Here is a 13,420-nt window from a genome sequence, read left to right on the forward strand (position 1 = left end):
TATTATAAAAACATATGCTTTTATTTTCATATAGTGATAGAATATTTCATGTTGTAGACATACAGAATATTGAAACAAGAACATTGACACCTTCCCTAAAGCTCGTATATACAGAATATTTTGTTTGATAAGCTCAGATAACAGGTCACAGCATAGGCATAACCCATTTGATAGGATTATAATATCTTTGGTTATATGAAGGAACAGAATTGGAATTTTACAGGGCAAACATAAGACATTCACCATACACATTTTATAGGCAAGCGGCAGCACATGGTAGCTTGTCATGTTATAGTAGAGACTTGTCTTTAATGAGCCATCGGTATGCTGTCCTTATTGCCATATACAACACTCTTTTGGAAGACATAATTCCATTGACAGGTAACCAAAAGTCATATTACTTATGGCCAGGACTTCCATTGTGGTTGCCACCCACTGTGCAAGGAACAGGGATGAGCTACTAGTTCTCTGCACAGCTGAAGGGCAAGGAGAACAGCCTGCAAAAACTTAGAAAAGGAGCAACTAATTCTCTAGATTGCATAGGGTCCCACCGATTATAAAGTGATGGCATATTCCTGATCATATGGCAGCATTTATCACATGCTAATTAGATATGGCATCAATGTCTGATTATATAGAGAATCTGGTCTGCATATAAAGAAAAACTGGACTGTGTCACCACTCCTAACCCAGTGAATTGTTGGAAATCGCATAAATGGGTACTGCTATATATATATGCTGCTATTTGGGAATAATGCAGAAGAGCCACCTATGCATAAAGGGGTTGTCCAGTCAAAACTGATAAGCCTGCAGTTACCCTGTGTGACAATAGAAATATGAATCCCCCCAGTGCATGCACTGAGCCCTGCAGTGGTTCACCAGTTTCAGGCACAGTAAAAGAGGAGATGTATGAGGTATGCATACACCCTGTCAGTGGGCGTGGCCTCACTCCATACACTTGTATAGAGCTGAGGTCGCGCCCGACCAGTGACACGGCTGTCCAGGGGGCGTGTCTGACTAGAGGGCGCAGCCTCACTCCATACAAGTGTATGGAGAGTAAGGCCATGCCCACTAGCTGGGGGTATGTAAAACTTACATGTATGTATGTAAAAATACATGCCCTCCGTTCCTGGGTCTGAAACCGGTGAATTCCTACAGTGCATGTGCTGGGGAATTCATAAGTCTGCAGTCACACAGAGTGACTGTAGACGTATCAGTTTTGACCTGACAACCCCTTTAAAGCTACTACATTCACACATCTGTGTGTCGCCCTCCGTGATACACTGATATGGCTGCTGGTCTCCCGACTCAAACTCAACAGCCTAACAGGCATATATGATCCTGTCAAGTTGGGGTCCCGAGACCCGCGGCCACGATATGGACCACGGTGTGTGAATCTCGCTTTACCAAGAGACACTGCTTCTTCACTTTAGCTGTCAGAATCCCGCCAACCAGACACTGATATCATATCTATTCAATAAACCATCAATACTTATGCTGGAAAAACTTTTAAGGCTAATATAAAGGGAAAACAATAGCGAGTGACCAAAAAAGTCCAGCGGTGCTGAATTCCACCCATGTCATTGAAATGGGAATGCGTGATGGCACTCATAGACTAACATCTGATCGTGCTGAAATGAACCCCAGAACAAGATGGTCATACTATGTCTCAGCAGTTCCTAACGTAAATGGAAGTCTGGAAGAAATGCACCCCAAGTACTGTCAATTGTCACCATTTCTTTGCTAAATATTTTTGGTATAATTTGGTGAAATTTTACATTCCGCCATAACTTGAGAGGTAGATTTATATTCACATTGAATGGAAAGTTTACATCTAGTTGCACACGTTTAAGTGTGTGTCAGGTGTACTTATATATTACTTACTAAGGCACTTGTATTACCAAAAGCGCCACTGATATGCCCAATTTTTTTTCTTGCTGATCCCGGGATATTTACTGCGTGACACTGTAGAGCAAAACTGCACATCATTAGTGTGATTATCATCACTTCAGTAAAGCTTTTTCTAATACAAGTATATTAGTAAGATATATAAAAGTCTACTCCAGGTTTTTTTTTTTTTTAAAGTGGACATTCCCTTCATCTTTGTGTTCTACATGTTATGCTGTTCTACTTGCCCTGCATAAAGAAATAATTGAAGATATTCAGGTTTCCATACCCAAGTAAATTGAAACATTGCACATTGAAAGTTTTTACAGCTTTCTCTTCAAAATAATGTTAACTGTTCATTGCATTATCAATTTTTATTATGTTTATTTAGTGTTTTTTCTACTGTTTATACAACATGTTGCAGTAAACCTTTTAGTCTGTAGATGTCATTGTTGTAATTATTGTCAAAAGAAAGCTTTGGGTTGACACACTGGATATTTTTACGTATATACCGTAAGTCTTGGTTTTGAATTTTTTTATTTTTCATTTTTTACTTTTTTTCTTAAATTCTCACAGTAATTTATATGTGTATATATACAGAGAGAGAGAAGATGGGCAAATATCTAGTGCACATCTAAAGACCGTTCTAGCGTGCCTTTGACATCTCAAAAGTAAAGAAGGCACGCTCCATCTGAATTCTAAGATGTGATTTGTATATAGACAATAGGGGAAAGGCTAGGATAGGACTCCAAAGTCATATTTGGTTCATCACAAGGAGCAGGGAATTAGTGGCGATGCTGGCCCTTATGAACAATCCTAAAAGTTTTTTTGTGGAAAAATGCCTTGTGTGACTTGCATTGATTTTGGACAATTCTGCTTCATTTTCCTCCCTTACATTGCTAAAATGTAAAGATTTACCTCAACCGAGTACCATCCACACATGGAAATGGGAGGAAACAACTGTATTCATTCAAACAACTGAATAGAAGAGAAAAATCCGCAAATAAAATATGCAGGAAATGGAAAAAGACAAAAAAAGAGGTAAAAACCAATGGAGAAACACATTGGACGCGTCATCTTGCAATACAGAGTAGTGTGCCGGTGTCTGAAAACCTCCTGAGATAGAGATAAGTCACTACTGACCAAAGCAGGTCTGCAGGTGGCATAAGTAGAGGGAAGCATCCAAACACAACACACACAGCACGAGAATGTCCAAAATGGCCAGAAGACCTTTACTTAACAATTGTGGGAGGAATTGTGATAGGATCAATCATCCCGAGTAGGAACAATGAACCCATCATCATCGAATCCACCACAAGTTGTAAAAATAAATGCGTAGACCATATCGTGCCACACATACCATCATACATACAGTCCAAACCCTCATAGTGCCACAGCAGGATAGTGCAAAGAGTGATGGAGGAATACAGGAGGGTTCTCTCCTTCGCAAAGTACTCTGTATGTGAAGAGCACGCATGTAATGAAGCTTAAAATCTCAGACAGAGGTGACAAGGAAAGGCCAAAATCATAAGATTATGTCTCCAATTATTAGGAGTCTGCAAGTAATACGGTAAATGCACCAGGTTTTTTTTGCAGGTGTTAGTTATAAAACTCTGGAGGGGGTTATTGAGAATGCAAATTTTTCTTGTTTTCTTCCTTTTGTTCTTTCTCTCTCTGTATACATAGTTATATATGCAAAAAATTTCAAGTTAAGCTCAAAAATTTGCATCCGTCCCATTTTTCTGTAGTTCATTTGTACAACCAAAACACGGGATTTTTTTTTAAAGTTTATATAAACATATTATCTAAATGAAATCTGAGGCAACCTTTTTTATTTGCTTATCATGCACTGATTCATTTACGGCTCGCAATACGGACATCCAGATTGTCCTTTTCAGTAATCTATTTCCGTATTTACTATTAGAGAATACTTAAGACCCAACTATGTGCCAGAAGATTGTGGAAATGTGGAATTTGTAGTGGAATTCAACACTTGCTGCTAAGTTCCTTAAGAAGTTACAGCTGATTATTATTATTATTATTATTATTGGCTTTAACAGCCAGTCACGTAGGTTAACTTTTTTTATTAAGTATGATTTTTTTTTATTTTGTCAGCAAGATTGTTTATATTATTTTTTGTATTGTATTGTGATCTACGTAAACCCTCCATATGTCTGTTTTACATCACACTCATTCAAACAATAAAAGAAGAATTAAGCAAAGATGACAACATTTGTCTCACAGTTTCTTAGATCACTTGGCAGAACTTTCTCTGGGGTGTTTATCATCTATATAGAAGATCTCAGGTTCTGCCAAAGGTGCCTGTGCCTTTTCTGCTGAGGTTTCTTCTGAGTCTTTATTTTCTGTTTTTACCGTAACTGTTACAAGTTCTGATTTCTCTGTCTTTTCTTTCGCAACAGATTTTTGCCTTTCAGTAGAGAAACCAATTTTGGGAAATTTAAACCAAGAACCTTTCTCTTTAGCTGTTGAGACTTTTTCTGACTTGCCATCCTTCTGTTTTTCCTCTCCCTGGTTAACTCTATCACTTTCAGTCTGATGTCCTGAAGATGCAAATCCAATGTTTGGAATATGGAAATTGAGCCTGTTCGGTGATTTCTGATTTACTTCTTTTTCTTGTGAACTTTGTGGTTCCTTTATCGAATTTGGATCTTCTTTTGTAGTTTTAGCAACTTCTGAATCTTTTAGATGTAGAGGGAAATTAATAACTGTTGAATGGCTGGGCGACTTTAATGTAAATGTTTTAACCTGTGATACATGGACTTTAGAAACCATAACATGTTCACTCTTATGGGGTTCATTAATGGTTTCATCTAACCTGGTTTGTATGGACTCGGACTGTTCCTCAGAAATGGATGGTTGGTCAACTTTTTCTTCTCCTTTCTGACTTGTTGAACTTTGAGTGCTAATGGTAGTGCTTACCTCTGGTAACTTGGTCTTGAGAAGTGCAAAACCATAGGCTGGAGTTTGTATTTCAGATGATGATATCTCATATTCTTTCACAATTCCAGAAGAAAATGTTGCCTTTTCAACTGTCTTGATTATTTCTGGTGACACATTATCATATTCACTTGAAATCTCTACCGAACTACTGTCTGAATATAATTCCTTATCACCTTGGATTGGTGTCTCGATTGTTGCACCTGGTGATGGAAAACTGCATTTGATATAGCTAACATGGGACAATTTGACTGTTTGTGTATCCTCTATGCCTTTATTTCCATGTTCCTTAAGAGTCGTATCAGTCTCTTGAATTTCTGTGATTATTTTGTTCTGACTTTCAAGATTAGATGTTATCAAAATGTTTTCTACATGTGATTCTAAACTGGTTATTGTACTGATGCTTTCCTTCATTTCAGTGGCCTGGTTGTGTACATTGCCAATAATTCCAGTATTTTCAGATGATAATGTTGAAACAGATTGTTTAGTGACATCAATAATTTGGTCACTTAATGAGTCTGTTTGGTCCACAGCTTCGGCTATGTCCTGAACTGACTTATTAGCAACACAGCTAATAACCACAGCTCCCAAGTCTGTTTCATCAGATAGATCATACTCAGGAAGAGTGAAGCCAGACCAATCATGAATGGCAGTAATATCAAAATTCTGTTTTTCATCTTTGGAGGAAGACAGCGTCAAAACTGGCATCTTAACTTTTGGGAGGGATATTTTAAAACCTTTTCTTGACAGTTTGCTTTTTGACTCAGGGCTCTTTAGTGTAGGAGAAATAGGGAAATCAAGTTTTATTTCAGAAACAACTGTACCATGTCCTGTTCGCTCCAAATTTTCACTTATGTTCACATTTTTTGTTTTAAGGAGCGTTATTTTAGAACTTTTCATAGTAACCTGTTCATAATCATCTTCGGTTGTCTCTACCGTTTGATGTATGTCCTGTTCTGTGGCTTCAGCATCGGTGCTGACTTCTTGTGGAGTAATAGCAGAAATCACAGGTGCTTTAAAATAAGGATATTCAATCTTGATTTCTTCTTCAATAGAAGTTTCCTGAGTTGACATTTCTATTCCATCACAAATATCTTTTTCCTGAATGTCAACTGTAGTATCATCTGAAAGCATCTCAGTAGTTCTATGTCCCGTAATAATTTCTAAAGTCTTCTTTTCATTAGATTGAGATGCATGAATGTTAGAAGAGTCAACTGTGAGGTTACTATTATCTGGTAAACTTTTCATTGAAGGCTTAGAAAGTTCCAATTTAGGAAATGTAATGTTTGACTGATCTTTTATGCTGAATAACCCTGACTTTTCCTTTTCAACTTCAATTTCAGTGTCCCTGCTAATAATATCAGGTTTCAATTTACGAACATCACCGTCTCTTTTTATGTCAATAGACATCTCACCTTGGGAAGACATTTTATTAGCTTCCATTTCACTTCCTGTAGTTGATGATTCCTTAACACTATAATCAATGCTTTTTTCTTTTTTTGCAGTCAAACTGATAGAAGGAAGTTTAAAAGATGGTAACTTAAATGGACTCCTAGGTTTTTCTTCAGTCACTAATGTTGTTTCTCTCTCCGGGTTAGCTAAAATGTCTTCTTTAGATATTTTCAACATATTGTCATCATTAGCTGGAATGATTTCCTTAAAATCTGCAGTAGTGCTGGATTTTTTCTCAGATTTACTTTTTAATAGACCTTTTAGCAATGGAATTTGAAATTTCCATCCTTGAGATTCAGTACTTTCTTTATTAGTCTTCAACTCTTGCTCTGCTGCAACTTCTACTGAAGCATTTTCGTCTACAGGTGAGTTATCAACATTAGATCTTATATTCTCATCAGCTCCAATATTAATGCTTTCTTCAATAACAGAAATACTGAGTTTTCGCGTTGAAAACTTAGGGAAAACTATTCCAGATCTTGGTGATGTAGGAGACTGAACAGAAATATTGGGATCCTGAATTGTAACTTGTGCTGATTCTGATTCTTCTGCAGATGTCTCATGGACATATTTTTCAGAAATTTTGATTGAAAGTTTTGTGTCTTCTTCTGACTCATCTTTTTCAGGCAGCAAATCTTTTTGTAATGTTTTATTCAAAACATCCTTAGACACATCTGCAGATTTGTCCATTAACCACATGTCAATTGGCGGTACTTCCTCGTCAGCAATAGAAATACTTTCCTGATGAACAGTTACACCAACTCCATGGATTGATTCCTGAGATACGAAGACTCTGTGTGGTCTGTCTGAAGACACAACATCTGATTGAGAAGATTTACTGTCTGCAGAGAAAATTATTCTTTTGCTAGGAATCACTTCAAAGGAAATAGCTTTTTTATCCTCATTCTCTTCAAATACTTTAAATTTTTTATTTGTGATTCCTACTGAATCTACTTCTGTATCAATTATTTTCTCTTCAAGCTCCAAGGAAATTTCAAAAGTAGTATGAGATCTGCTATCATTGACTTTAACACCTGTAGAAGGAGTTTCAAACTCCTTTCTTTCATCATCTAATAATATAGTCTGGGTGTTTAGTTTTCCTTTTTCCACAAGCTCATCTACAGTATCAAGTTTGGTTTCTTCTATTATAGAGCTCTCAGAGTGTGTTGGTAATGTAAGGGTCACATCCAAGAGTGCAGAATCTGACTTTTCTGATGGCTTTTCAGATAGAGACTCCAACTGAAACTCACTCCTTTCAAACTCCTTTGTGATGGAAGTTTGTAAAACAACTTCTTCAATGGTTTCAGATTCTTTTATTCCATGGTGTACTGTTGCACCTTGGGTACTAATTTCCTCGTGTTTAAGGTCAACATTGGTTTGCATTGTGGTTTCACTGAGTTCATTTCCAGAAGTCTCTGATTTAGCTTCTGTTCCACTCAACAGTGGAATTTTGAAAGTAGATACAGACTTTTCTAAGTTCTGTGCAGCAACAATTTTTACTTCAGTCTTGGAACTGTCTTCTATAGACAGTGATTTTTCTACTGTCTCTTCTTCTCTGACACAAATGTCTAACTGGCAAGTATCTGTACCTGATTTGTTGACTTCTATATCATCTTGATGGACAGATACCTTTATTTCATCATCTGGTGACATTTCTTTGATTTGACTCTCTAAAGCTACACTTTTTGTTTGAGAGACTGATGAATCAGAATCTTTTAAAGGAATTATTGTATTTAAGTCAGAAATTGTTATAGTCCTAATGGTTTTTTCTATCTTTGTGATCTTTTTCCTTTGCTTTCTGACTTTGCCTTTTCCTTTAACACTTTCTTTGGAAGAGGATATTTTATCAAACTTCGTGACCTCAGCTATTACTTTTGAAGTATCAACATCTAGTTCTTGAATAAAGTCATCTTCCTCAACTGATGGCTGCACCTCAGAAATAAATAATTCCTCATCTGGACTTTTTACTTCCACAAACTCTTCTGCAGCATCAAGTTTGGCTTTTTCTGTTTGCGAGCTCGCAGAAAGTGTTGAAAATATAAGAGTGACATCCACAGAATCTGAATTTTCTGATGGCTTTTCCGATATAGACTCTAATTGCAACTCACTCCTTTCAATGTCCTTTGTGACAGAAATTTTTTGAGAAACATCTGCTGTCTCTTCAACTGATCTGAGGATAGGGACTTTTACATTTTCTACTTGCATTTTGAAATTTAAATCTGCTTCTTCTTGCAAACTTTCTTCATCTTCGAATGGCACACATTGTAGCATAACCTCTGTTGTATCGAAATCTGGCTTTGATCTTATGGTATACGCAGTCAAATCAACTTGGTCAGTTTTGCTGGTTATAATTTCAGTGGTCACCGACTCAGGTTTTGTGATAGTGCCTACTTTTGTTACTGTGTCTACTTGTTTCTGCTCTTCATCCTCTGGCAGTGAAATATCAACTTTGGTCTGTATACCTCTTACACGGTCTTCGAGAACTGCTTCAGTGGATTGTGACTCTTTTATTTCATGATTTAATACTGCATGTTTAGACATGACTTCCGTATATGTAAGAGCAACATTGGTTTGTGAAATGGGTTCACTGCTTTCTTGTGTAGAAGTCTCAGTTTTAACTTCTGTTCCACTCAATAGTGCAATTTGGAAAGTGAGTAAGGATTTTTCACCATCATCTTCGGCAGTAATTTTCACTTTTTCTTCTGTCTTAATGGTGTCTTCTACAGACAGCAATATTTCTGCTGCCTCTTCTATTTTCACAGAAATGTCCACTACATCAATATCTGTATCTTGAGTGGTGACAGCTATTTCTTCTTGATGGACTGATAAATTTATTTCACCATCTGGAAATGTTTCTTTGATTTCATTCTCAATACTTCCACTCTTGCTTTTAGTGAATGATGAATCAGATTCTATTGATGCAATTACTGTATCAGTTTCAGAATTTGTTAGCCTTCTAGTTGTTTTTTCCACTATTGTTATATCTTTCCTTTGCTTTTCAGTTTTGCTGTTTACTTGATTACTTTCTTCCATAGGTAATTGTTTATCAACCTTTGCAATCTCTGTTATGACATTTGTCAATTCAACCTTTAGATTATTTTCATAGTCATCCACTTCATCTAATGGCTGCTCTTCAGGCAAAATGACTTCCTCATCTGGACCTTTTACTTCCACCAGCTCTGCTTCAGTTTTCAGTTTGGCTTTAACTGTTATAGAGCTCACCGAATGTTTTGGTAAAATGAGGGTCTCATCTATTTGCTCAGATGTTAGGTTTTCTGATGGCTTTTCTGACAGAGACTCCAATTGCAATTCTCTCCTTTCTATCTCCTTTGAGACTGAAATTGATTGAGAAACATCTACTGTCTCTTCAACTGATCTGAGGATAGGGATTTGAAAATCTTGTAGTTTAATCTTGAAACTTAAATCTGCTTCTTCTAGCAAAGATTCTTCTTCATCTTTGACTGTCAAACTTTTTAGCAGAACCTCTGCTGTATCTAATTCTCTCTTTTCTCTTACTGTATGCTCAGTAAAATCAACTTTGTCAGTTTTGGAGTTTAAAACGTCAGTGAGTACTTGATCAATTTTTGTGACAGTGTCTACTTCTTGGGATGTTATAACAGAATCAATACTCGACTTATCTTCAGATGAGCCAAATAGTGAGAACTTGGGGAGCTTGAACCACGACGGTCTCCATCCTGATGACTCTGTCTTTGCATCTGCTTTTGGTACTTCAACCTCTGATGGTGAAATATCAGCTTTGGTCTGTGTTTCTCTTTCACTATCTTCAAGAACTGCTTTAGTGGTTTGAGTATCTTTAGAGCTGTCTTTTTCAGACAATAATGTTTCTACTGAATTTTCTATTTTGACAGAAATGTCAACTTGGCCAACATCTGTGGTGGTGACAGCTATTTCCTCCTGTTGGAGAGATGCTTTTATTTGAACATCTTCGGTGGTGGCAATTTTCACTTCCTCTTCGGCTACAGATGGCGGTATTTCTTCTGTCTTGACAGAAATGTCCTCCTGGCTAACATCTGTAGATTGTGTGGTGGCAACTATTTCCTCCTGTTGGACAGATAATTTTATTTGATCATCTTCGATGGTGGAAATTTTCACTATCTCCTCAGGATTCGAGCTATCTTCAAAAGGTTGTGATGTTTCTATGGTCTCTTCTGTTTTCAAAGAAGTGACCACTTGACCACCATCTATATCTGCAGTGGTGACAACTATTTCTTCCTTTTGAACATATAACTTTATTTCAGAATCTGGAGATATTTCTCTGATTTGACTCTCTGCAGGTACACTCTTGGTCTGAAAGACTAATGAATCAGATTCTATTGATGAAATTACTGTATCGGTTTCTGAACTTGATAGAGTCCTTTTTGTATTATCGACTTTTGTGATCTTTTTCCTTTGCCTTCTACTTTTGCGCTTTACTTGAACACCTTCTGTTATAGGTAATTGTTTATCAACCTTAGGAACCTCTGTTATGACACTTGTCATTTCAACCCTTAGTTCTTTTTCATCATCATCATCATCATCATCACCATCATCATCATCATCATCTACTTCAACCGATGGCTGCTCTTCAGGCAGCAGGCGTTTCTCTTCTGGACTTTTCACTTCTTCAACCAGCTCTTCTGAGGTCTCAAGTTTGATTTTTTCTGCTGGTAAAATGAGGGACACATCTCTTTGCATGGACTCTGACTTTTCTGATGGTTTTTCCGATAGAGCCTCCAATTGCAACTCACCCCATTTAATCTCCTTTGAGGCTGAAATTGTTTGAGAAACTACATCTACAGTTTCTTCAACTGATCTGAGGATAGGCACTTGGAAACTTTGTGCTTGCATCTTGAAACTTACATCTGTTCCTTCTTGTAAATTTTCATCTTCAACTTTTTGTTCTTTAACCTCTGATAGTGATATATCAACTTTGGCCTGTGTTCTTCCATCTCTATCTTCGAGAACTGCTTCAGGAGTTGGAGAGTCTCTTATTTCATGGTATAATGGTGCAGTTTTGGTGATTTCCACATGTGTAAGAACAACATTGGTTTGTGCAGTGATTTCACTGTGATCTTGTATAGAAATCTTGGTTTTAACTTCTGTTCCACTCACCAATGGAATTTGGAAAGTGGGTAAGGACTTTTCATCATGTTCTTTGGCAATGTTTTCTTCCTCTTCTGTCTTAGAGCTGTCTTTTTCAGACAATGTTTCTACTGACTTTTCCGTTTTGACAGAAAAGTCTACTTGGCCAACATCTGTGGTAGTGACAGCTATTTCCTCCTGTTGGTGAGATGCTTTTATTTGAACATCTTCGGTGGTGGCAATTTTCACTTCCTCTTCGGCTACAGATGGTGATGTTTCTTCTGTCTCTTCTGTTTTGACAGAAATGTCCTCCCAGCTAATATCTGTAGATTGTGTGGTGGCAACTAGTTCCTCCTGTTGGACTGATAATTTTATTTGATCATCTTTGATGGTGGAAATTTTCACTTTCTCCTCAGTCTTCGAGCTATCTTCAAAAGGTTGTGATGTTTCTATGGTCTCTTCTGTTTTCAAAGAAGTGTCTACTTGACCACCATCTATATCTGCTGTGGTGACAACTATTTCTTCCTTTTGAACAGATACCTTTATTTCAGCATCTGGAGATATTTCTTTGATTTGACTCTCTGTAGGTACACTCTTGGTCTGAAAGACTAATGAATCAGATTCTATTGATGAAATGACTGTATCGGTTTCTGAACTTGATAGAGTCCTTCTTGTTTTCTCCACTTTTGTGATCTTTTTCCTTTGCCTTCTACTTTTGCACTTTACTTGAACACCTTCTGTTATAGGTAATTTTTTATCAACCTTAGTAACCTCTCTTATGACACTTGTCATTTCAAGCCTTAGTTCTTTTTCATCATCATCATCATCATCATCATCATCATCTACTTCAACTGATGGCTGCTCTTCAGGCAACAGGAGTTTTTCTTCTGGACTTTTTACTTCTTCAAGCAGCTTTTCTGAGGTCTCAAGTTTGATTTTTTCTGCTGGTAAAATGAGGGACACTTCTCTTTCCATGGACTCTAACTTTTCTGATGGTTTTTCCGATAGAGACTCCAATTGCAACTCAGTGCTTTCAATCTCCTTTGAGGCTGAAATTGTTTGAGAAACTACATCTACATTTTCTTCAACTGATCTGAGGATAGGCACTTGGAAACTTTGTGCTTGCATCTTGAAACTTAAATCTGTTCCTTCTTGTAAATTTTCATCTTCTACTTTTTGTTCTTTAACCTGTGATAGTGATATATCAACTTTGGCCTGTGTTCTTCCATCTCTATCTTCGAGAACTGCTTCAGGAGTTGGAGAGTCTCTTATTTCATGGTATAATGGTGCAGTTTTGGTGATTTCCACATGTGTAAGAACAACATTGGTTTGTGTAGTGATTTCACTGTGATCTTGTGCAGAAATCACGGTTTTAACATCTGTTCCACTCAACAATGGAATTTGGAAAGTGGGTAAGGACTTTTCATCATGTTCTTTGGCAATGTTTTCTTCCTCTCCTGTCTTAGAGCTGTCTTTTTCAGACAATAATGTTTCTACTGACTTTTCCATTTTGACAGAAATGTCTACTTGGCCAACATCTGTGGTGGTGACAGCTATTTCCTCCTGTTGGAGAGATGCTTTTATTTGAACATCTTCGGTGGTGGCAATTTTCACTTCCTCTTTGGCTACAGATGGCGATATTTCTTCTGTCTCTTCTGGCTTCATAGAAATGTCCTCCCGGCTAATATCTGTAGATTGTGTGGTGGCAACTATTTCCTCCTGTTGGACAGATAATTTTATTTGATCATCTTCGATGGTGGAAATTTTCACCTTCTCCTTAGTCTTCGAGCTATCTTCAAAAGGTTGTGATGTTTCTATGGTCTCTTCCGGTTTCAAAGAAGTGTCCACTTGACCACCATCTATATCTGCTGTGGTGACAATTATTTCATCCTTTTGAACATATACCTTTATTTCAGCATCTGGAGATATTTCTTTGATTTGACTCTCTGCAGGTACACTCTTGGTCTGAAAGACTAATGAATCAGATTCTATTGATGAAATTACTGTATCGGTTTCTGAACTTGATAGAGTCCTTTTTGTT

The 13,420-nt window shown here is 37.2% G+C and overlaps 1 protein-coding gene across 1 annotated transcript in view; it reads right to left on the bottom strand.

Annotated features, from left to right (window-relative positions):
- AHNAK2 (AHNAK nucleoprotein 2) overlaps nucleotides 1–13,420 on the bottom strand; it is a 111,059-nt gene continuing 97,639 nt past the window's right edge. The window contains exon 7 of the mRNA XM_073570506.1: nucleotides 1–13,420. This exon is cut by the window's right edge and continues 28,877 nt beyond it. Within this exon, the coding sequence (XP_073426607.1) occupies nucleotides 4,141–13,420 (9,280 nt within the window). The 3' untranslated portion in view covers nucleotides 1–4,140.

This window comes from Dendrobates tinctorius, unplaced genomic scaffold (assembly GCF_039654945.1).
Source record: "Dendrobates tinctorius isolate UK_male_01 unplaced genomic scaffold, ASM3965494v1 ptg000006l, whole genome shotgun sequence".
NCBI lineage: Eukaryota > Metazoa > Chordata > Amphibia > Anura > Dendrobatidae > Dendrobates > Dendrobates tinctorius.